A 24,007-nucleotide genomic window follows, 5' to 3' on the forward strand; every position below is an offset into this window, starting at 1 on the left:
CACGTTTAATAAACTACATTACCCATGATTCATGTGTAGACATCCGGAATTCCCTGAAGTTCCGGGACTCGGCTCGGTGTACCGTCCGTCGTTTCCTTGCGGCAGAGGAGAGGAGGTGGTGTCGAGAGACTGGAAATATTTAACATCATAATCCTAATAAACTCCACTGTACAATGAAATTAACTTCATTCACGCCCGCCTCTGAACTCCACTATTTCACCATACTACTGGTAAGCGCTCGTGCATCTGTGTGCACTTCATCATCCCTGGGACTTCTGTTGCACTAGAAGTTATGCTAGCAAGCTAACTAGTTAGCATCTAACGCTAGCCAGGAGTTGAGTGCATATCCTGAGATTTAACAGTGCATTGCAAACTTAAGTTATAGATATCATATCAAGTCATATCATAGGTGCAAACTGATGTTAGTGATCTTGTATAGCGTGTATCATTTTAATATGAAGTAAGCCTTATATCCACTTCCATTATAACCCGGCTAGCTGTGTGTGCACTGATCTGACTGATGGGTTACTAGCTAGTTAGCATGACTGGTTACTTTTCTAAGTGTTATTAAGACATCCGGCAAGTAAATCAACGTGGCGATAAGTTTTTCAAACAGGTCTATCAGTTAAGTAGCTGGCAAACTGGATCTGTTCTCTGTGCATCTCACTGGCTCACAGTGCGGCTTAGTGAACGCTGCATTATTTACAAACCTTTTATTTCTTTTTTACGAGTTAACTTAGTTCTGTAGCAGTGAGGGAATGTAAGAAAGCTCATGGTATATTGGAGCTGTTTTAAGGATAATAAAGTAGCTACTCTGGCTCAAGCCAAAGCTCTGTTTACAAATACTGATATCTGGAAAGAAACCTCGTTCATTTGTGGTTATTACGGTAATTTACGCGGCGTAACATTCGGCTGTGTAGGTGCTCCGTGTGTGAAAGCAGGAATTGAAGCAAGGCTTCAGTACCGAGTAATTTTAATAGAAACCCAAGCAGAAAAATCATATCAGGAAGTTCTCTTGATGTCTGTGCGCGTCATTTAGCGAAGACAACCACTTAACTGGCCGCTTTAGCCTTTTTTCGTCTTAACCATCGAATGTGGTATTTGACTTAACCCAAGTTTACGGAGTTATTTTGGGATGCATTCCGTTCCCTTGCAGCCACTCCGGTAGAAAAAATCTGATTGGTCGAGTTCTCTGTTGTGGCCTAATCCTATTGGCTGGCAACCCGGAACTAGTTTGAAGCGCTGCGCTGTGCTCAGAGTGATGTAAAGGTAACACAGGCCTTGCTGCTGGGACAGTAAACTTGTAAAATAAAATGTTATTATATGAATAATAGTAATAAAAAATAAATAAAAATATTTTTATGATTATAAAATAGCTGTACACACACCAGAGACAGTGGATAAAAAACACACACACACACTTTATATATATTTATATATATATAGGTGAAAAATAAGCTTTAAGTATTATTAATTAAAGGTGCATTAGGTTAGATTCAAAATTTTCAAGTTTAAAAAAAAAATTTTTTTTTTTAGAACTCATTAAGCCCAACCCCCCTTTCCCCGCTCATGAACACAAAGCTTGACCCTCAGATCCTACAGCACTAGCAAGGACTCATGACATCACTTTCACGTGCACTATATAACACTATATACACACATAATCCGGCTCATAACGATTTATTAGAATGATCACGAGTGCAGTTGCAGTCTGCTTTTCTTCGTAATAAGCTCTTACGAGTGCTAAGCTGCGATATTAGTGTGTTAGCAGGGGGCGGAGTGAAGGGATGTGAGGAAGTGTCTATAAAATGACTGACTTGCGTTCTGACCCATAACAGAATTTTCCAAACTGGTTTTCTCAGCCATGTAAAGCTTTTGTCCTGAGCTCACAGCTTAAACCCTCATTTTTTTGTCATGTTCAACATATTTTTCCAGCTTATTCGTATTATTAGTAAGAAAATATAATTGACGTTTGTACCTTTAAAATGACCTTCTTCTTCATATCATTTTGAATAATTAGTATTAGTATAAAAATATAAATTTTAACCAGACTTTACCCATTTATAGCCATACAGATATTCATATACACACCCATATTGGCGTCAGGACAACTGTGTTTGTTAAAATGTCATTTTCTGGCTAATTATTTTCCCTGCCAAAGAAGTGGCATGCTGAATTCTTGTAATGCTGACCTGTATGCCGCTTGTTCGCTTGAGGATTCGCTGACACCTGCGGAACAGTGATCACAGATAACTGTGATAGTGAAACTATTTTCCGACTCGCTTTGCATTTGTTTTGCTTGAAGCTATTGCTGAACAATAGCGTTGTGAGTCGAGGAATCACATTAAACCTCAGTAGAACTTATGAACATGGCATTCTGAGAAGTTCCTGTCTAGCCTTAGAGCAAAACATCACAATATCTTCAGTATGAGAGCACAAGTCTCAGGATGCCATTGTTATAACGCAGTGGTTCAACTCGTGTACGTTTCACGAACAGTCCATTAGGCTTCCTTTTATGTATTACCTCATCTGTTATGTCTATTGTGGCAGTTGGTGTGGCTCTTCTCATTATGCCAGGATCTTAGGAGGTCTAACTATGGCAGCATGCTGTATTGTGTGGATTGTGGATTAATCTTGGAATTGGCTCGTTTGTACTTCTGTTATGTTTTGCTGACAGTAGGAGTGAGATTAGTTGACGATTTTAAGCAGTGCTGTTCACTGGCTGCCAACAATATGGCTGTGCTTGCCATATGGCTTGCGGACTGTCTGTGTGTGTGTGTGTGTATGTGTTTAAATATGTTATTATGGTGGGTTAGATTCTTTTTACAGGGTCAGTGGGCTCACTATCATGTTAGAAACACACCGAGATGCTTAGCTCTGTTTCAAGTAGATCTCAGATGAAGATAATGACCTGTTCTGCAATTGTAATCAGGTAATGTAGCGTTACAGTTCTGTGTGTGCACAAAAAATGTTTTATGAACGTGTGCGACCTATCCTTAAGCAAATATAAACTAATCCTTAAGTAAATTCCTGATACAGGATAGCACATGTGGCATCCGTTCTGCGCTCCTTTAATTCATTTTTTTCTACTACGTTTAATTTTGCCAGAGATTAGATTACAGATAAGACACACCTTTTATTTTTTTAAACCCAGCTCAAACCATTTACTGTGGTGTTAGATATCAGGAAAATATGGTCCATCACTTGTAATTATGACTTTAGGTCATTTGAAATCACTTACAGTACTGTGAATGGTCTGCTACTGCTACTCAATGGTCAGTAAACCTACCACGTGTATTTCATCATGTTCGCATCTTTGCCAGTGTGTGTAGTGCAGCAGGCAGTGGGATTCAGAACCAGTAGCATGATTTGCGGTAGTCCTTAACCATTCTAGAAATAAAACTGTACAGTACCTCGCTGATAGAATATAGATCATGGGAAGGACTGGCGAAGATAATAACTATGAAGTGTTGGATAGACAGACAGATAGATAGATAGATAGATAGATAGATAGATAGAGTATCTTACTGATATCTTACTGATCATGGGAAGGACTGGCGAAGATAATAGCTATCTTGTTGGATGGATGGATAGATAGATAGAGTATCTCACCAATCGAATACAGATCATGGGAAGGACTGGCGAAGATAATAGCTATGAATTGTTGGATGGATAGATCGATAGATCGAGATAGATAGAGTAACTCGCTGATTGAATATAGATCAAGGGAAGGACTGGCGAAGATAATAGCTATGAATTGATGGATGGATAGATAGATAGAGTATCTTACCAACTGCATATAGAAAATGGGAAGGACTGGCAAAGATAATAGCTATGAGTTGTTGGACAGACAGATAGATAGATAGATAGATAGATAGATAGATAGATAGAAAGAAACTTTATTGATCCCCAGGTAAATGGCAGTGTTATAGTATTGGTAAAAGACGAACCTTCACAGGTAACCATAAATACAATAAGATAGCACATTGGATGAAAACCACTGGCTGAAATGTTCCTGAGTGAGTGCCATGCGGGCTTTATCTGTGCCTGAGAATCAATATCCTAGTTACCATTCAAAATGAACAAGAGCAGACCAGGAACAGGGACCTGTGGGATGCCACATTCATTCACATTACCTATGAAATGGTTATCAAGCTGTATTTGTACTTGCATGCAAATCTTTATTACTAGTACCACAGATATGAATATGATAATATCATATCATCTTGAGAGAAGCAGATCCGGAATGACTGCTCCGTCTAAAGGGATGGATTTTGTTCCTCACGCTATACTGATATTAAACACAAGTAGGGTCGTTACAGTGTCACGGTTTCACGACAGCTAGTCACGGTGTATGATCAGATGATATGATCTTACTGTTGAAAATACAGATTTAAGCACATTTTAATCAACAGTAAGGTAACCATCTGATCAACAGGATTTTTTTTATTGGCTCAGCATGCCAATAAGCTTTTCTTCACAGCCTCTCTCTCTTTCATCTTATAGTTACAGAACGATAAATATTCACAGAGTAAGAGATATTATGGTGTTTTCATTGTTACTGGAGTATCTCTGGGATTTTACTGATTTTTTTTTTTTTAAACTGTGCATGCATGCTACAGGAAAGATTGCACCATTTACCTTCTATAAACCGTCCAGTAGGAATAACCCCTCGTAATATATATATCCTGTCTGAGTTGAAATGTCAGTAAAGATTGCGTTACAACCTTTTTCTTCAGTATAAGCCCTCCAACAAGCGCTCATAATAAAGGTCAAAATAATCCGTATGTATTCAGATGAGGTGTATGTAGTACACATGGAATTTCTAATGTGACAAGCATGTGTTCATCGTGAAGACCCCTGTGAATTGATCATGTTTACTACAGACGTCCTCCGGCAATATTACTCAACGGAAAAGCGTCTGGAAATCTGCCAGAAAGAAAAACAATTAGGGCACTTAATCTTCGTAATAAACATTTCCTTTCATTTTAACTACCAGCTTGTGTCTTTTTAATTACTCAATTAATCCTGAGTCTAAAAATATTTCGGTTAGCATACTGTGGAAATTTCAAACCTTAACATGCCTTAGTGAGAGAATAAACTATTACACAGAAATCATCAGAGCAAAAGACTCATGGTGTGTCTCAATCAGCTCCCTAGGTGGTGAATCAGTATATCGTGTACATATATCAGTATATGAGTTCAGGCACTGGTAAGGACCCTGGCTCACTATACACTGGGACACCGATAACTCAATTTCCGGCGACAATTTATGACTACGTACTCACGTTGTAAAACGTCACCGAAAATTAAAAAGTTACAAATATTTAAGTTTTATATGTCATATAAATTTGTTAGCTTAATCTCGCGCATTTCTGTCATGGTACGTCAAGCAGGATCATAGGCTAGCTAGTGGATTTTTTAAAAAAAAAAAAATTAAAAACACTTAAAAGTCATTAGACTCAAGCAAACCGTATATAGAACATCAAATAAAGTTAACGTAAGTAATCATTTGAGAACTACATCAACGATAAAAACTACTTACATTAGTAGACGGAAATTGGCTTTGAGTTCATCCCTTTTTTTTTTTTTTTCGAGCCGAGAGGCTTCAGAAAACATGACGTCATTTGCAGAAAGCGAACATATTGAGCATGGATGCTCCCTGGTTTTTGCGGTGCATTGTGGGAATTTTTTAGGGAGGGAAGAATTTTGCGATTGAGACAGCCCTCAAAATGGCCGACTCCCTGATCAGTGCCCTGACTGCTGAACTGGGGAGCTGAATGAGACACACCGTCAGTTTGCCTTACTTCCATTTTGTTGACATGCAAGCATGATGCATTGAAGACACACACAACCTCTGGACTTCTCATGGACTTTCCACACCTACAGCAAAGGACATTGGGTCGGCGATGACATCATAGGTCAGGTAGTTGGTGATAGGGAAAAAAAATTCCACCCAGCAGGGATATTTTCAGTGATGGTTAGTGAAAGTGTGATAGAACGCAGTGGATGTTTCTCATGTAAACACAACTGAATTAAAAGAGCAGGTAACCTCAGAGGATCTGCATGACTTGTTTTTTTTTTTTTTTCCTTAAATATTTGCATCAGATGATGTTAAATCCAAGGGTCTTAGGTTCATATGTTCAACACTTTTTACATCTAAATAAGTTGTTTGAATATTCCTTGGAACGTCCTTGGACTTTGCATGTGACAAGTACAGTTTCTTTGGAGTTTTAACCTAGCATTTTTGTCACCTGCCATTTCAGTTTGTTCTGAGGTAAAGAGAGAACACACCAGTTCAGTGTAATTCCAAAAAAAAAAAGATATTTTGTTTTGTTTTCCCTCTTGTTCCTTTTTAACTACTTGAAGTTTTCACAAATACAGAATTCTCGCTTTTCTGTCAATATTGTTATGCATCATATATTAAAGTATTATAATGTAGCTATATATATATATATATATATATATATATATATATATATATATAATATGTGTGTGTGTGTGTGTGTGTGTGTGTGTGTGTGTGTGTGTGTCTGTATATGCCGGACACATACATATATACACACACAAATATATATATATGTGTGTGTGTGTGTGTGTGTGTGTCTGTATGTATGTATCCGGCCTGCCATGTATGGTTCACGGGTTGCATGTGAATCAGGAACGAGTGTTCATTTTTCTTAGTGCATCATTTTCATAAGTTTTTATTAAAAGTATTAAATCTGCTCTAATGGATGCCTCAAAGTCTGTCTAAATCTAGCCAGTTAACTGTAATGAGTGTGTATTTATATTCTCAAAACAGTGAATTCTATAGTCAATGTTTATAGATATTACAAGCGAATAGTTTGTAAGTTGATTGATCTAAAGCAAATAGTTGTATATACAGCGTAACTCGTTTAAAAGTAAAAAGTCCTGGTGCTGTGTGCAGCCATGTTGATTTGACGTCACTTGCTGAGCTCAGAGTTGACAAGACCACCCCGAGTTCTTGAGTAGGAATTCCGAGTTTTCTTTGTTGTTTTTCTAGTCAGAGGTCAGTAATTCCGAGCTACAAATTTTAGTCGAACGCAGCATGTTGTTTTTAGGGAGTTAGTATCAGATAGATGTTGTGTGTGTTGGAATTCATCCATGCTTTGAATGTATGGTTCATGTTGGTAGTGCCGCAGACCAAATATGAGCGACGATAAACCCTGATAAGCCTGTGTAAAGGTTTAGGACTGCGAGCGTCAGTGCAGAATTGTTAGAGAGAGAATCACAGTGCATCTAAGAATTATTTTTTCACCCTGCTAGTATTTGGTGTACTCGTAAAATGGTTGGAAACTGTGATTTGACACACCTGTGTTCTTGTTGAGCTTGCTGTCTGACAGACACGGTGGATAGTGTGAGCTGAGTGAAGATTTTTGTGTGTTTATTCTTTAAATGTTGTCTCAGATTAGTTCTATTAGTTTTTCAGTTGCCGGGTAAGCAGGTTCAGTAGTTAGTTGATATATAATGGTCACTGTTTTCTGCTTCATTTGTACAACAACCAGAGACAGAACTCTACGTCTTGTTGACTTTCGCAAAAAGAAAATATTTAATATTGTTTAAACGTGTAACGCCCCAGTCGTTTGGTGTATTTCTCTGTGGCGCAAAGAAACTTGCTGTGCCTCAGGCTAATTGTTTTCGAATCCCACCACCTGCTGCACTACGCACATGAACCGAGGATACGCTGTGGATGTTGGTAGGAATAGTTTTATTAGGCGTAATAGCTTGAAAGGATGCTAGGCAATCTTTCCAGAATCAGGATGTGGAAACAGGGACTAAACTTGATGAACTTGGCTTACTTTCTGTTCCCAGATCCAGACTTAAAACATGAGGTGATCGTGCCTTTGCGATCGCCGGTCCGAAACTCTGGAACAGTCTACCTCTCCATATCAGATTAGCTCCTGCTATTTCAGTTTTCAAGTCTGCTTTGAAGACATATTTATTCTCTCAGGCCTTCAATATTCCATGAACATTGGTTTGATCACTGTTTTACTACTGTATTTGCTTTACTTTGTTGTTTTGTTTTTCTTGTAGTTTTACTTGTATTTCTAAAATCTTGTATTTTTCATAGTTTTATTCTTTGTACAGCACTTTGGTCAACCTTGGTTGGTTTTAAACGTGCTTTATAAGTAAACATTGATTGATTGATTGATTGATTGATAAACTGAGCAGCAGTGCAAAGAAGAAACTGGTATATAACGCTATAATGCTAGCACGACACGCAGTCACCTGACATTTAAACATGTAATCGAGTAAAAATAAAGATGCTAGCCAGAATTAAAGGAAGTCTTGATGTGTGGCAGGAAAACAGCAAACTGTTAGCCAGGGATTTTTTGTCGAGGGCACAAACACGTTGCTTCGTCAGCAGAGAGACCTCAGCTACGTAAAGTCGCCTCTCAGGGATTCAAGTACTGGTTAATTTTTCATAGTTTGTATCAATGCACATAATTAGTTGCTCTGTCACATATATTCTAATATGAATTTGTCTTTATTGTTTGCGAAGAGTGGAACAGCCTAACCTGTTCTTCAAATGTGATATATCAGATTACATATTCAATTCACAATCCTCTTCAGTGTTTAGTTTGAGTACCTCTTTAACACACTTCACCATCAGACCAATTAACAATCACTCCACTCAGCTAGGTGTTTATGGTTCTTCACCTCTAAAAGAGTGTTTCATTGTAAGGTGAAACTCTACACACACTCCTGCTGAGTGCTGAGTCAGACTAAAAATCTTTGTCCTAATCCTGCTTAGATTTCACCGTTGAGGTAACAATGTCGTGTCTTTTGTTGGGTTTTTACAGATTACTGGGCTGTACACTCCAGGGCGAGGAGAGATCACCAGTCTGGATGCAGGGAACATTGACGACATTCTCAGTAAGTGCTTGTTTTGTGTGTGTATGTGTGTGTGCACAGGTTATATGTTTATTGCAAACGGTTAACTGAAATGCAATGTGTTCTTCTACAGACAATGCTGGAGTGGCTTTAGTCAACTTTTATGCAGACTGGTGAGTATGGCACTGTGTGGTTTTGTACACTTTTTTATGTCTGTTATCAGGCATTTTCAAATGGGAACGGTAAAAAAAAGAGAAAAGAAAAATGCCTAAATATGCTTGTTGGACGTTGACGTAAAGTTGGCCTTTTAAAATAAAAGTTGATCTAACAAGGGGAGATTAACTATTTGGCACTGGCGCATTTAAGCTTTTACATTTGCGCTTGTAGGCCAGCTAATTAAATTATGATTTGCCCTTATTGATCGACAAATGAAAAATTAGGATTGGTGCATGGTCTTGCATTCATTCATTTTTCAAAAAAAATGTATGTGCATGCAAGATGTGCAAAATGTTTTAAAAAAGATGTGTTTTTGGTTTTAAAACAAGCTCTTGTAATTCTGCTTTGCTTATTTTTCATCACTTCAGAGTCATTTTTGGTGTAAAATGAATCATCGAATGTATATTAGCAATTACTGGTAGATTAAAAATCTCTTTTAGTGCCTGATGTACTGCTAAAATGGATCAGTACGTCCTTTTTAAAAATCATAAGAGGGTGACCGAAGCAACCGAAATTTTCCATGTGCTGCAAATTAAGAAAATTTTAATCACCCAAAATGTATTTTTGTACATGTTGATGCCATTTTTAATCATATCTTTTATGAAAACAGAATAACATTCCAGAGTAAACGTATTAATCAGAGAAAATAGAGTGTAGAATACTGTAGAATAGCTTACTGTACTTAAAGATCACTGAAATCACTGCAGTGGGCGTTTTTGTCATATTTGGATTCATGAATATTTGATTTCTAGACTTTGTATAATTTTTTTGAATATATTTTAGTGCGTCCCAAGAAAAGCAAAAAATAGAATAAAAAACTGTTTCCTTATTTTCCAATTGTCATTTTGAAAAAGAAAAACAAGTGAATGCAACATACACTATATTACCAAAAGTATTCGGTCACCTGCCTTGACTCACATATGAACTTCAGTGCCATCCCATTCCTAACCCATAGGGTGCAATATGATGTCGGTCCACCTTTTGCAGCTATTACAGCTTCAACTCTTCTGGGAAGGCTGTCCACAAGGTTGAGGAGTGTGTTTATAGGAATTTTTGACCATTCTTCCAAAAGCGCATTGGTGAGGTCACACACTGATGTTGGTCGAGAAGGCCTGGCTCTCAGTCTCCGCTCTAATTCATCCCAAAGGTGTTCTATCGGGTTCAGGTCAGGACTCTGTGCAGGCCAGTCAAGTTCATCCACACCAGACTCTGTCATCCATGTCTTTATGGACCTTGCTTTGTGCACTGGTGCACAGTCATGTTGGAAGAGGAAGGGGCCCGCTCCAAACTGTTCCCACAAGGTTGGGAGCATGGAATTGTCCAAAATGTTTTGGTATCCTGAAGCATTCAAAATTCCTTTCACTGGAACTAAGGGGCCAAGCACAACTCCTGAAAAACAACCCCACACCATAATTCCTCCTCCACCAAATTTCACACTCGGCACAATGCAGTCCGAAATGTACCGTTCTCCTGGCAACCTCCAAACCCAGACTCGTCCATCAGATTGCCATATGGAAAAGCGTGATTCATCACTCCAGAGAACGCGTCTCCACTGCTCTAGAGTCCAGTGGTGGCGTGCTTTACACCACTGCATCCGACGCTTTGCATTGCACTTGGTGATGTGTGGCTTGGATGCAGCTGCTCGGCCATGGAAACCCATTCCATGAAGCTCTCTGCGTACTGTACTTGGGCTAATCTGAAGGTCACATGAAGTTTGGAGCTCTGTAGCAATTGACTGTGAAGAAAGTCGACGACCTCTTTGCACTATGCGCTTCAGCATCCGCTGACCCCTCTCCGTCAGTTTACGTGGCCTACCACTTCGTGGCTGAGTTGCTGTTGTTCCCAAACTCTTCCATTTTGTTATGATAAAGCTGACAGTTGACTGTGGAATATTTAGGAGCGAGGAAATTTCACGACTGGATTTGTTGCACAGGTGGCATCCTATGACAGTTCCATGCTGGAATTCACTGAGCTCCTGAGAGCGGCCCATTCTTTCACAAATGTTTGTAAAAACAGTCTGCATGCCTAAGTGCTTGATTTTATACACCTGTGGCCAGGCCAAGTGATTAGGACACCTGATTCTGATCATTTGGATGGGTGACCGAATACTTTTGGTAATATAGTGTATTTTAGTGCGTCCCAAGAAAAGCAAAAAATAGAATAAAAAACTGTTTCCTTATTTTCCAATTGTCATTTTGAAAAAGAAAAACAAGTGAATGCAACATACATGGACTGTGTGTCCCTAGTTGGCAAAATACCTTGTTTTTTTTTTTTTTTTGCAGTAACATAAAACATAAGTGTACTTATAAGTGCGCTCCTTTTATTTCATAATCTAACCGTTAAGACATTGGTGTCGTTGGTTAGGGTTTAGGATTAGGTTTAAAGTTACAGTTTTATTTCATAGCAGAAGTGTAGTATGTAAGGAGTAAAACACATTTTTCTTTATTAAAAAACTCGGTGTAGTTTTTTTTCTGTTTCTAGGTACATAATGTTGTGTCCATGAAATAAGTTATTCCCTGCTATCATTTGCATTTAGAAGATATAAACGATTCCTCACCTAGTTTTTTTTCCCCTCACTGTCCTTTTCATATTCAAAATCTTGGATTATTAGTCATGTACCTTTAATAGTAGTGTTTAGGATTAAATCGTTTATTTCATGTGGTGTTTATGTGCATGTGTATGTGGATTTCTTTCGTCCTAAACCATTTGTCTAAAACTAGCGTTTGCATGTGTATGTTCAGGTGTCGGTTCAGTCAAATGCTACACCCTATCTTCGAGGAAGCCTCTAATGTGGTGAGAGAAGAATTTCCAGACCATTCACAGGTGGTGTTTGCCCGTGTGGACTGTGACCAACATAGTGAGTGCACGCACACACACACACACGCGCGCGCACACACACCAGTTTAGCCTTTCAGATAAAGTAAATTAAACAGAATTATTGATGACCCATAAAGTGTTTGATGGTTTAATGACAAAACTGCATCTTCTGTGAAGTAAAGGCGGCTCAAAGATCCCCCACTGTGTGAGCGTGTGTGTTGCTGCACGTTTGTCCGTGTGTGACAGACAGAGCTAGATTCCACCCGATGAGCTTTGGAGTATTTAACCCTCAGTATGGGGTTTGCTTTCATCTTCACTCTCGCTTTTTCTGTCTTCTGCTCCTCTTTCTCATCTTCCACTCACTTGCTGTTCAGCTACACTTCTTTTCATTTTATTCAGTTTGTTTCATTTTGTCCATTTTTTTGTAAATACACAAGCAACTTTACTAGGATCCATAACCATTATGAGTATATGGTTCAGGCTACGATGCTAGAATAAATCTAAGAAACGCAGCCATGATTTGCTTGAATGGAGATACACTTAGTTCACTTCCTCTGACTGTTTTAGAACACAAACCGTTTGCTTTCTATGTAAAACACATCTTTTGTACTTCCTTGAATTGAAAACCTGTAGTTTCTGCAGGAAGTAAGCGTGTGACAAGTCTAAAACACCAAGTCACAGAAAAAGTGTAGTGATAAAGATCTGTGTAAACGTATACTCATGACTTTGCAAACTGTCCCAACCAAAAATACTGAAACAGACAGACTTTCAACCAACCATAGGCTGACTTAAAAGGAAAAAAAAAAAAGAAGGGCAAATTAGAGAGGCTGTGGCTTCGGTAACATTGTAATTTTATAATTTAGTTTATGCACCGTTAAAGGAAATGTGCTAAATTCGCTTGATTAAGGAGCTTTAATCGAAAAACAAATTTTCATAGAATGCAGCAAATGTGCAGTGAAAAGCTTGAGCCTTATGTCAGAGAAATATAACCAGTCATCATTGTTGCCTATATAAAATTCGGATTTCAGATCAACAAATTAAAATGAGGTTAAAATACAGAATGTTAGCTTTGTGTTTCATTATTTGCAAATCCTTTTGTAGATCATGCTTGCTGTACATTTCATGATTATTTTCAGAGATAGATATGTCTTTGTTTTATTATAGTCGTCCTTTCGTCTATCTATATACACTCACCATCAAATGTGTTAGGAACATCAGTAAAGTTGCAGTTATCTAATAAACTTCAGGTAATGTTAATATCAGACATCATCCAGTCAGTGGCAGTTCTGTGAGTGGAAACGCCCTGTTGATGAGCCAGGACAGAGGAGAATGATTAGACTTGTTTGAGCTGACAGGAAGGCTATAGTAACTCAAATAACCACTCTTTACATCTGTGGTGAGCAGAAAAGCATCTCAGGAAGCACAGCATGCCAAACCTTGAGCTACAAGAGGAGCAGACCACATTGGGTTCGTCTCCTGTAAGCCAAGAACAGGAGTTCTGAGGTTACAGTGGGCACATAGACTCAACAGTTGAAGATTGGTGCAACATCAGCTGGTCTTTTTCCAGTCCGAGAGATTCCTGCACTCAGGACTCCATCAGCGGACAGGGGATATGTTTAAAAAAACCAGACTTCTTGTGAAAACTGATGAATTTACTGGTTCCACAATTGCAATATTTGTCCGTATAGTACACAGTTATAGAAGGGATTTATTTAAAATTGCACTATCCATTAGCACCCACATGAGGATGTGTTCCCTACTGAGTCTGGTTCCTCTCAAGGTTTCGTCCTCATATCGTCTCAGGGAGTTTTTCCTTGCCACTGTCACATCTGGCTTGCTCATTAGGGATAAATTCACATATTTACAATTTATTTTGGTTTAATTTAATTTGAATCTGTTTATTTCTGTAAAGCTGCTTTGTGACAATGTCCACTGTTAAAAGCGCTATACAAATAAAATTGAATTGAATTGGAATTAAAGTGTTCCAGAAGCCTCAGATTCCTGTTCTTGGCTGACAGGAGTGGAACCTGATGTGGTCTTCTGTTCTAGTAGCCCATCCGCATTAAGGTTTGACATGGTGTGCATTCTGAGATGCAAATTAATCATCACCTTCTGACCAAGCACAATCAAGAATTCAACAGTGCTGTGGTAGAAAGAATTAAAATGTCTTGTTAATTACTAATACATTACTAATTAATACATTACTAACTAACAATTTAGCACCCAAGCTTTTTTACAGCACATTAGAGCACGTTGCTATATAAACGTTGGCATGCTTTCTCTTTCTAGCTGATATAGCACAACGCTACAGGATCAGCAAGTACCCGACCCTGAAGCTCTTCAGAAATGGGATGATGATGAAGAGGGAGTACCGAGGTCAAAGGTCAGTGTCAGCCATCGCAGACTTCATCCGGCAACAGAAAGTGGACCCGATCACAGAAATCCACAACCTGGAAGAGGTCAACAAAGTAGATGTGAGTACACGCACTCGCTTGCATTCACACACACACGCACAAACATGCACAATGAGCTGCATTGTCCAGGATGTGACATTTTTTGCAATACAAGACCACTCCTTTTCTTTCTTTCCCTCTCATTCTTTCTTCTCCCTTCGCTGTTTCAGAGGAGTAAGCGAACCATCATCGGCTACTTTGAGCAGAAGAACTCTGAGAACTACCGCACATATGAACGCGTGGCCAATATCTTGAGAGATGACTGCGTCTTCCTGGCAGCATTTGAGTAAGAATATTAAGATCACTTTCCTTATCAATGCAATAAGACAGAAATTGAGGGAGTTTCCTAAATTCAAATTTAGTGCTTGACGTTTGTTTACAGTTTTTCATATTTTTCCATATTTCTGTCCAATTTTTGAAAGAGTATTATGAGCACCCTACATGCCCCTTAGGCAGGGTTCATTTGTCCAGTGTTAAAGCAAGCTGAATGGTGTGAAAGATCCACACTTATAAATAAAGCCGATTACTCTTCCGATTTTTTTTTCCCCCTCATTTGAAATATTTTCTCACAATTGCAGCTTGCTTTTTATTAGAGCAAAGTGTGTTTCTGTGACAATCACGTCACTCCAGACACGAAGAGATTCACCAACACATTGACTTCTTGACAGAACCAAGAACACTCCACCCAACATAAATTCTCCATGACCCAAAATTGTGTTTTTTTTTTTTTTTTAATTAATTAATTAATTAATTAATTAATTAATTAATTAATTTTACTGTTTATGCTGTCAGGACAAAAAAAATCTGTTTCATTCAGGTATGAGGACAAATCAGATTTGGTCCACAGCCCTGGTGTGTTTTTTTTTTTTTTTGATTGCTGCAAGCTCCTTTCCATGTACACACACATCACACATACTCACACAAAAGTGCCAATAGCTGCAAAAAAAAACAGCAGAAGTGCTTTAATGAAGTCTTGTGCCTGTAGGTTGTTCATTTTAGTGCTAAAGCATGTGATGGGTTGTCTCACAGATATGACTTTTTTATTGCTGTTGAAGGTGGAAAAAAAGGGGAATTATGACATTATGACTGAATCATAATGAACAAACCGAAAATGTCTTGTTAGAACCGAGCCTAACAGTTGTTAACATTCTGTAGTTGCTCTCATAGGCATTTGACTCAACATAACACAGGGTAGATATGACTTCTTGGCTTTTGAGTCCTACTGAGGCATTACACTTATTAATTTCTTTTCCCCCCCTTCTTTCTTCTTTCTCGTTCAGTGAGGTGTCTAAGCCCGAGAGGTTCAGTGGTGATAATATTATCTATAAGCCAATAGGAGAGACTGTTCCTGACATGGTGTATCTCGGCTCACTCACAAACTTTGACCTGACGTACGCATGGGTGCAGGACAAGTGTGTGCCACTGGTCCGAGAGATCACTTTCGAGAATGGAGAGGTAAAATATATAAACACACATACATAAATACACTCACCAACCACTTTATAAGGAACTCCTGTACCCCTGCTCATTCATACAATTATCCAGTCAGCCAATGTGGCAGCAGCTCAATGCAGAAAATCATGCAGGTACAACTCGAGTTTCAGGCCCATCATCGCCTGGTCTTGTTCCAATCCTCAACGGTCCAGTTTCGGTGAGTCTGTGCCCGCTGTAACCTTAGATTCCTGTTCTTGGCTGACAAGAGTGGAACCCAATGTTTGGTGTGTTCTGAGATGCTTTTCTGCTCACCATGGTTTTTTCAGTTAACGTAGCCTTCTAGCCAGCTCAAACCAGTCCAGTCATTCTCTGACCTCTTTCATCTCACAGTTTCTGAAATACTCAAACAAGCACATCCTGCACAGAGACTTTTCACATTTTTTTCCTATTCTGATGTTTGGTATGAACTTAATCACTTGGCCTTTAGATGCACGGATTTTATGCGTTATTCTGCTGCCACATGATTGGCTGATTGGAATGAGCAAGTGAACAGATGTAAGGGTACAGTGATTCACTTATTAGGCTATGAAAAGGTCTTTGTTATGTGTCTGTGATGAAATGTGATAAATCTAAGCTAGCAACTAGATAGAAAGACATACATTCATGCTCAGAATTAACTGAATTGAATTAACTGAATTTAACTGAATGTATAGTTACTTCTCTGTGTGTGTAGGAGCTGACAGAAGAAGGCATTCCATTCCTGATCCTCTTCCATCAGAAGGAGGATACAGAAAGTCTAGAAAAGTTCCAGCAGGAGGTGGCACGCCAGCTTATCACAGAGAAGGGTGTGTACACAAGACAGGCATGAAAAGAAGGGTACACATACAGCTGAGGTCATGGGTTCTGAAAGAGAACGGCAAACACTAGGGGTGTTCACAGATATTCGAATACCCAGTTCTTTAAGAGGTTAACCAAAACTCTGTTCATTAACTCTGATGGTTATTTGAATATTAAATTTATTTACAGAACATCCTTTCAACGGTGCCAATAATTCTGGAGTTAAATATATATTATATTTGTATTGGAATAGATAGCTGTGATGTTGAGTCATAAATATTGACTATGCTTGAAGTATCTCGTTTGCCCTAATCTCTCTCTTTGTCTGTGTGTTTGCGTCTCAGGCTCTATAAATTTCTTGCATGCTGATTGCGATAAGTTTCGGCACCCTCTGCTACACATCCAGAAGACTCCTGCCGACTGCCCCGTCATTGCTATAGACAGTTTTCGCCACATGTATGTCTTCCCAGAATTCAGCGACCTCTCGTAAGTACCTGTCTCACTCTCTTCCTCACAGAGTCTTATTAATTAGGTGTGTGTGTGTGTGTGTGTGTTAGTACTTGAATGAATGTAGAGAATAATTTCAGCCCCACCTCCTTGCAGGTTATCTCCAGCTCCAGATACCTACCAATTAAATACTAATTATGCCTTCACCCTTAAACCATCACACACACACTAGTGCTCTAGGCCTTAACTTTTAGCTAGTTCCTTTAATTAATTTAAGCAGCATTTGAGTGAACAGTGTCTTTTATAGGCAGTGTATTTTTGTGTGTATGTATGTATGTATGTACACTGCATTCAGAAAGTATTCAGACCCCTTTCATTTTTTCACATTTTGTTATGTTGCAGCCTTATGCTAAAATGCTTTAATTTTTTTTTTCACATCAATCTATATTCATACCCCATAAGGCCAAAGTGAAAACCAGATTTGTGATAACTTTGCAAATTTATTAAAAAGAAAAAACTGAAATATCTCACTGACATAAGTATTCAGACCCTTTGCTATGACGCTTGAAATTTAGCTCAGGTGCAACCCATTTCTCTGGATCATCTTTGAGATGTTTCTGCACTTTGATTGGAGTCCACCTGTGGCAAATTCAATTGATTGGACATGATTTGGAAAGGCACACACGTGTCTATATGAGGTCTACCAGCTGATAATGAATATCAGAGCCAAAGTCAAGCCATGAGGTCAAAGGAACTGCCTGCAGATCTCAGAGACAGGATTGTGTTGAGCACAGATCTGGGGAAGGCTACAAAAATATTTCCATAATTCTTAATTCACTGAAGGTTCCCAAGAGCACAGTGGCCTCCATAATTCTTAAATGGAGGGAGTTTGGAACAACCAGGACACTCTGGCCAGACGGAAGCCTCTCCTCGGTGCAAGACAAACGAAAGCATGAAAACATGAAATTTGAAAAATTTTTTGCAAATTCCAAGAGGCCTTTCATGTGTCTTGCACTGAGGAGATGGTTCCGTCTGGCCACTCTGCCATAAGGCCCAGATCGGTGTAGTGTTGCAGTGATGTTGAAGTTTCTCCCATCTCCACACATGATCTCTGGAGCTCAATCAGAGTCACCATCGGGTTCTTGGTCACCTCTCTTACCAAGGCCCTTTTTCCCCAGTGGCTTGGTTTGCTCTAGGAAGAGTTCTGTTTGTTCCAAACGTCTTCCATTTAAGAATTATGGAGGCCACTGTGCTCTTGGGAACCTTCAATGCAACAGAAAGATGTTTGTAGCCTTCCCCAGATCTGTGCCTCGACACAGTCCTGTCTCTGAGCTTTGCAGGCAGTTTCTTTGACCTCATGGCTTGGTGTTTGTGTGTTTATACATACAGTATAAACAGATGGATACATAACTTATTTGTTTTCAGTTTTAGTGTTATCGGGTTTGGACTCTAGATTCAGTGCATTTCCAGAAAGCATCATAATTCAGCACACACTGTATTTCATTAACCAATCGTTGTGTACCATTATTCAATCTCAGCGTTATCAGCTCACCTATCTGCAGACTTTGATGTTGCTGATTGGCCAGGAGCTTGAGTTACCGTGGCGTCTGTAGCAAGACAATGTCGTTATCTCGTTACAGGCGCGTGGTTTTGGAGATGGCCCGGATTTCCTGAGCTCTTAGTCAATCGCTTATCAAATCAGCAAGGGCCGCTCCTCAAGTTTATATTCATCTGTTCGCTAGCTTTCAGACAAAAACCTTTTTTTTTTTTTTCTGTGTCTGTGTGTTTTCAGGGTTCCAGGAAAACTGAGGCAGTTTGTGTTGGACCTCCACTCAGGAAAGCTGCATCGAGAGTTCCACCATGGGCCTGACCCCACAGACAGCACTCCAGGACAGGTCAGAAAACTCAGCCAGGCTCCAAAAGTCTGGTTTGTGTTGTTTTATCAACACAAACTCTTCACTCACACCAACAGTGATGTGATCAAGCAGCTAGAAGTCATTCATTTTCAATGGTGATTTCCACTGACAGTGGTGAAGTACGCGGGGCCAAAATTGTGTAAATTGACGCAAATGAGAGATGAAGCGTTTTGGCGACTACCAGTAGGACTGTGGGATGGTGATACGTTTCTGTTTTTCACCTGACTGTTTCATTTCCACATTCGTTCGTCCCCACAGCTCCTAAGCCACTTGATATTCACTCTGCTGCAACAAGCTTAAATGTTAGATTCTGTTTCAGTAAATCAAGCCCTGTAAACCCATACATAAAAAAGCAACACATTGTTTTAGGCTCATGCTAACACTAGGAGACAGTGATGCTCTGCACAGATGCATTTTACACACAAGCACACAAGAATTTTTCCCTAGAGGGAAATCATCTGGTTTATGATGCAATGTGTGAATTTATATACACTCTGTAGCTAGAGTGTGTCGATATCACACTAGCATGGCACAACCAGAGAAACCAATGCAACTGTCAGTAAAACTAAAGATCTCAAACACCATCTAAATACTCTTTACTATTACAGGTTATTCTTTACTGAAAACACTAGAAATAATGATGCACAGGTTTAACTGAGCCAGTACCAGGTGTTTGGTGTCAGGCGACAACATTTAACACTGAGCATTTGTGTTACTATTTGAATGAAATATATATTTCATTCCCACCTGATTGTCTGTGAAACTTGCCAATCTGAGAGGGAAAAGGCTAGCTCTGCACTCTGACAGTTTCTTCATGCTGCTTCCTATCCTGAATGGTTGCCATGGATAGGTACCATGTATAAAACCAGATATTTGACCAGAAATCAGGTGTGTCCTTGCTTAGGAAAAAAAAAAGTTCAAGTACATTTTTGTCTGTTAATGTCAGAACAAGATGAAAAATGATCGCTCTTCATGGTCACTGCCATCTATTTATGGTGAAAACACCATGTATTGGGACATCAGACACCTCCAGTTAAACTCTCGCTTAATTTGTGTCACCAACAACTGATTTTTCCAGTGCAGATATAACTTGTACATCGTAAGACAATTCTTTGGTCCTGAGGGCGCAGTGTCAGAAATTTTAGATTAAAACCTTAGAGTGCCCACTCCTACGACGCTCACATAAAAGCCTCCTACAGGAAGACGGCTACAAATATGTTAGCAGCAATGACTAAACATACAGACAACTAATGCTAATGGAGAGAAATCCATCCATCCATTTTCTGTACCGTGTATCCCATCGCTGGGAATAATCTCACACAGACTTACACACTATGGAAAATCTGGAAAGGCCAATCAGCCTACAACGCATGTCTCTGGACTGGGGGAGGGAACTGGAAAACCTGGAGGAAACCCGCGAAGCACAGGGAGAACATGCAAACTCCACGCACACAGGGTGGAGGAAGGATTCAAACCCACAATCACGGAGGTGTGAGGCAACAGTGTTAACCACTAAGCCACCGTGCCCCCATGGAGAGAAATAAATATCCTTATTATCTCAAGCCCACGTTGAACAATTTCTTCTATCTATCATTAGAAAATCTTCATCATGTAATCTGATGAGAGCATATTATCACAGAGTCTGTTCTAGTCTTATAAAGTTGGATAAGTAATAATCTTTTTCTCTAAAAGATGGCTGTAATCGCACAGTGTAAAACCTGCTTTAGACAGCTGAACACGCTTAGAGGAGAGCACTAATGGCCCTGTTGCATGATCACTCTGATTGGAATGGCAGAGAAGAAAGCTAGTGTCAGGATGCTGTCTCCCAATAAGCCATGCAAATTTATTTATTTATTTATTTTAATTAAAATAAACTGTGTGTCACCAGGACAGTCTGACACTTTAAAGAACGTATTAAATGATAAGAAAATTGCGTTTGTTTTTGATGGATCATGTAATGGAGGCCGACGCTACTGCATTTCATCATATTTATTAATAGACATGGCGACTCGTCAAGCAGAAATGTATATGTTAGTTTTGTGACTGCATTAGATAGCTGCTTCGTTTGAACTGTCATCAAAAGGATCAGTCACTATCTTTAATACAGCCAGTGCTTTAGATGACATTTTAGCCGGTTAATTTCGATGATCAAAGTCGGGTATGTGACAAGTCCAGACATCAGAATGAAGCTCAGTTCTGGAAAAATAGATCAAGCCTAAGGGAATTAATGCAGGTTTGATATAATTAACACTATTAACTAGTGCTGACGTCTGCATGGAGAACAGAGAGTCAGAGTCCTTAAAGCGCCAACTCTGTGAGACGTGTACATTCAAGTCCAGTTTTACATTTACAGTAATTCATTTATAAGTGATTCAGGGATGGACAAATCAGTACCCTGGGCACCCAGGACAAGCGGATTTCATGTCTAGGCTATCATTTATTTGTTGTTGCCTAGCAGACAAATGTAATCAACAACCAAATAAAAAATAATCTCTACTCTTTATTGCCTTAAAGGTGCAATAAAGTAAATATTTTTCATTTCTTACTAGTATAACCAATGTGGAAAAATATGTAGAAATGATTTTAAAATATAATTAAAGCCATCGTTTCAGAACATGTGTATTATGTAGCTGAAAAAAAAAAACACTTTGGAAACATGCTTTCCGGTCCGGAATATTTGTTGGAATTTGGATTGGCCTCTTGTCAGTCATTTTATAGACACACCCCCAACATCCCTTCACATCCTCTTAAATCATTATGAGGAGAATTTAGCATGTTTATAGAGTTGTAACTTGGCTTTCAAGCAGTTGAATGTCAGTGTGTGCTTGAAAGTAATGTCATGACAGTCCTTGCTAATGGTAGTTCTAGTTAGCAAGCTAACTCTAGTTCAACACGCCATAAGTTTTGGGGCTGGAGCTTTGTGTACATGGGTGGAAATGAGTGAAGAAAAATCATACAAATCTTATTCAACTCTACCCACAGACCTATATTTCACAAATCATACCTAATTCACCTTTAAGCAATGCAAGTTTTCATTTGGTATGTATGTTCATGGTGATGTGACGCACCTTGATGCTGTAACTATGCCACAAGCTACTTGTTGCTGTCGCAGACAAAAATCACACACCGTAAAAGAACTCTCCGGAACGCAAAAGTGACGAGAAAGTGTCAGAAATGATTTTGATTAGTGTGTGACTGCTGCTAAGACACATGTCTAAAAGCAACCAATGGGAGGACGGAATAGGATGACGCAAAACTCACGACACTGCTACGAATACGGTCGTGGCAATGGAGAAACGTAAACGAGACAGAAATAGTATTACCTCAAGCTCACTTCGAAAAATGTTTGTTTACACGACCCCGTTTTCTTCACGAGCCATTTTCCAGACTGCACTTATTGATGACATAAGCAGAACATCATTAATCGCAGGTCTAGCATTAGAGGATCTTCACCGTATAATCTGACACAGCCTGTTATAGAATTCAGCAAAGATTTTAGTGGGATCATCTTGTACAGAGTGATAAGTAATCATCTTAAAAGAAATCATGCAGTGTAAAAGAGGATTTAAAAAACAAAAATAGGAAGCTGGAAGTGCTGAGAAATGCTCCACTGCAGTGATAAAGCAATCAGAGTGTGAATCAAAGAAAACCATGTTGTCTACATTGTAAATGTCACCTTTAAGCAACTGAAGTGTGTGTGTGTGTGTGTGTGTGTGTGTTTCAGCAGGAGGAGAACAAAGAGGTGGCCAGCAATCCTCCAGAGAGCTCATTCCAGAAGCTAGCACCCAGCGAGAACCGTTACACCATCCTCAGGGATCGGGATGAACTGTGACCTCGTCTCACATCATCACCTAGCGCAGAACACCCGGCAGGCAGCCACCTGCATCACCTCTATTTTCATAACTTTTATTTTGGCTAAAAAAAAGAAGACGAAGAAGAAGAAGAATATCTGAAGTTTTTTGGTGGTGTGGGGAGAAGAAGAAATGAAAGCGAATGTGAGAGAGAGAGAGAGAGAGAGAGAGAGAGATTGATTTTACTTTTTTTTTTTTTTTTTGGAGCTTGTAAATATGTATGTCCTCTGTAGGTGAGTCGTCTAAATTAAATAAGCGTTTTTTTTTTTTGTTGTTTTTTTTTTTTGTCTTTTCTCTTTTTTTTTTCTTTCAACCCCTAGATTTTTGTCTCTTTTCTGTAAGAAGAAAAATAAGCAGATAAACATTGATGGTCCTCCCCTGGCAGGATCTACACACTCAAGGCCTGGGGAATCATGGGAAATGACTCTGTGGTCAACCCTGTGGTGTCCCTTGTTTCAGTCTATAGTAGTATGAGAGTGTGAGTGTGTAAGAGTGAGAGACAGTGTGTGTGTGTGAGTGAATGTGAGAGAGAGCACATTGGTACATTATTAGTCTGTATTCTTACATAATGTGGGAGTTTCAGACTCGTCAAAAGTCCTTGCTTGTTAAAATCCGGACTCATATCAGCCCATTCCATGAGGAGGAGTGGTAAGGGGTGGGGCTTAATAAGGGGTGGGGCTGTAAGAGGGGGTGTTTGTACATCATCTCAGAACAGAGAATCTCAGACTGGGGAATGGAAACAAAAAAAAGTAAATTAAAAATTAAAGGGAAAACATTTTACAGGATTCTAGAGTGTCTTTGTGTATTTTATATCAAGTGCAATCAAGGATTTGTTCATTTTTTTTAATAAATATTATTTACAAATTCATGTTGACTGCAGATAACAGCACAGGATGGTATGTTTGCAAGATTTCCTTTTGAACCCTAATTAATCTTGAAGATCAAGGAGTGTACTTAACTGTGGCAGGAAGTTGACATGGAAACAGTGACTCACACTTCAGCAGCACTTGTGTGTACATTGAGGAACGTTCTGAAGACTTATTTTGGTAAAACTCACACTCGAAGCCCACTTTGAGGAAAGTGGAAGTGGCGAGAGGTGGGCGCTGATGTTTTGTGACATCATCCCACCCACGGCAGAAACCCATGCCGTCACAGCAGTTGATATGATGATATCATATAC

The 24,007-nt window shown here is 39.2% G+C and overlaps 2 protein-coding genes across 4 annotated transcripts in view; one reads left to right on the plus strand and one right to left on the minus strand.

Moving 5' to 3' along the window:
- Positions 1 to 148, minus strand: part of invs (inversin) — a 39,269-nt gene extending 39,121 nt beyond the window's left edge. For both annotated transcript variants that reach the window (XM_053228035.1, XM_053228034.1), the window contains exon 1: positions 23 to 148. In XM_053228035.1, coding sequence (XP_053084010.1) covers positions 23 to 26 — 4 coding nt within the window. In that variant the 5' untranslated portion in view covers positions 27 to 148. The remainder of the gene's footprint in view (positions 1 to 22) is intronic.
- erp44 (endoplasmic reticulum protein 44) lies at positions 90 to 23,695 on the plus strand. 2 transcript variants are annotated; one of them, XM_026924803.3, is made up of 11 exons: positions 90 to 230; positions 8,826 to 8,898; positions 8,990 to 9,029; positions 11,814 to 11,929; positions 14,179 to 14,363; positions 14,513 to 14,628; positions 15,623 to 15,797; positions 16,510 to 16,621; positions 16,958 to 17,099; positions 18,853 to 18,955; positions 22,701 to 23,695. In XM_026924803.3, the coding sequence occupies exons 1-11, from the start codon at positions 174 to 176 to the stop codon at positions 22,806 to 22,808; spliced, it is 1,227 nt and encodes a 408-aa protein (XP_026780604.1). In that variant the 5' UTR covers positions 90 to 173; the 3' UTR covers positions 22,809 to 23,695. The 2 variants fall into 2 exon arrangements, with proteins under 2 accessions (XP_026780604.1, XP_026780605.1); XM_026924804.3 differs by having other exon boundaries at positions 22,704 to 23,695.
- The last annotated feature ends 312 nt before the right edge of the window (positions 23,696 to 24,007 follow it).

This window comes from Pangasianodon hypophthalmus, chromosome 22 (genome assembly GCF_027358585.1).
Source record: "Pangasianodon hypophthalmus isolate fPanHyp1 chromosome 22, fPanHyp1.pri, whole genome shotgun sequence".
Classification (NCBI taxonomy): Eukaryota; Metazoa; Chordata; class Actinopteri; order Siluriformes; family Pangasiidae; genus Pangasianodon; species Pangasianodon hypophthalmus.

Coding starts and splice junctions, on each gene's coding strand:
- erp44 (XM_026924803.3), top strand. CDS start 174: ATGAAATTAACTTCATTCACGCCCGCCTCTGAACTCCACTATTTCACC. Junction 16,622..16,957: donor CCAGCTTATCACAGAGAAGG/GTGTGTACACAA, acceptor TTTGCGTCTCAG/GCTCTATAAATTTCTTGCAT. Junction 17,100..18,852: donor CCAGAATTCAGCGACCTCTC/GTAAGTACCTGT, acceptor GTGTGTTTTCAG/GGTTCCAGGAAAACTGAGGC.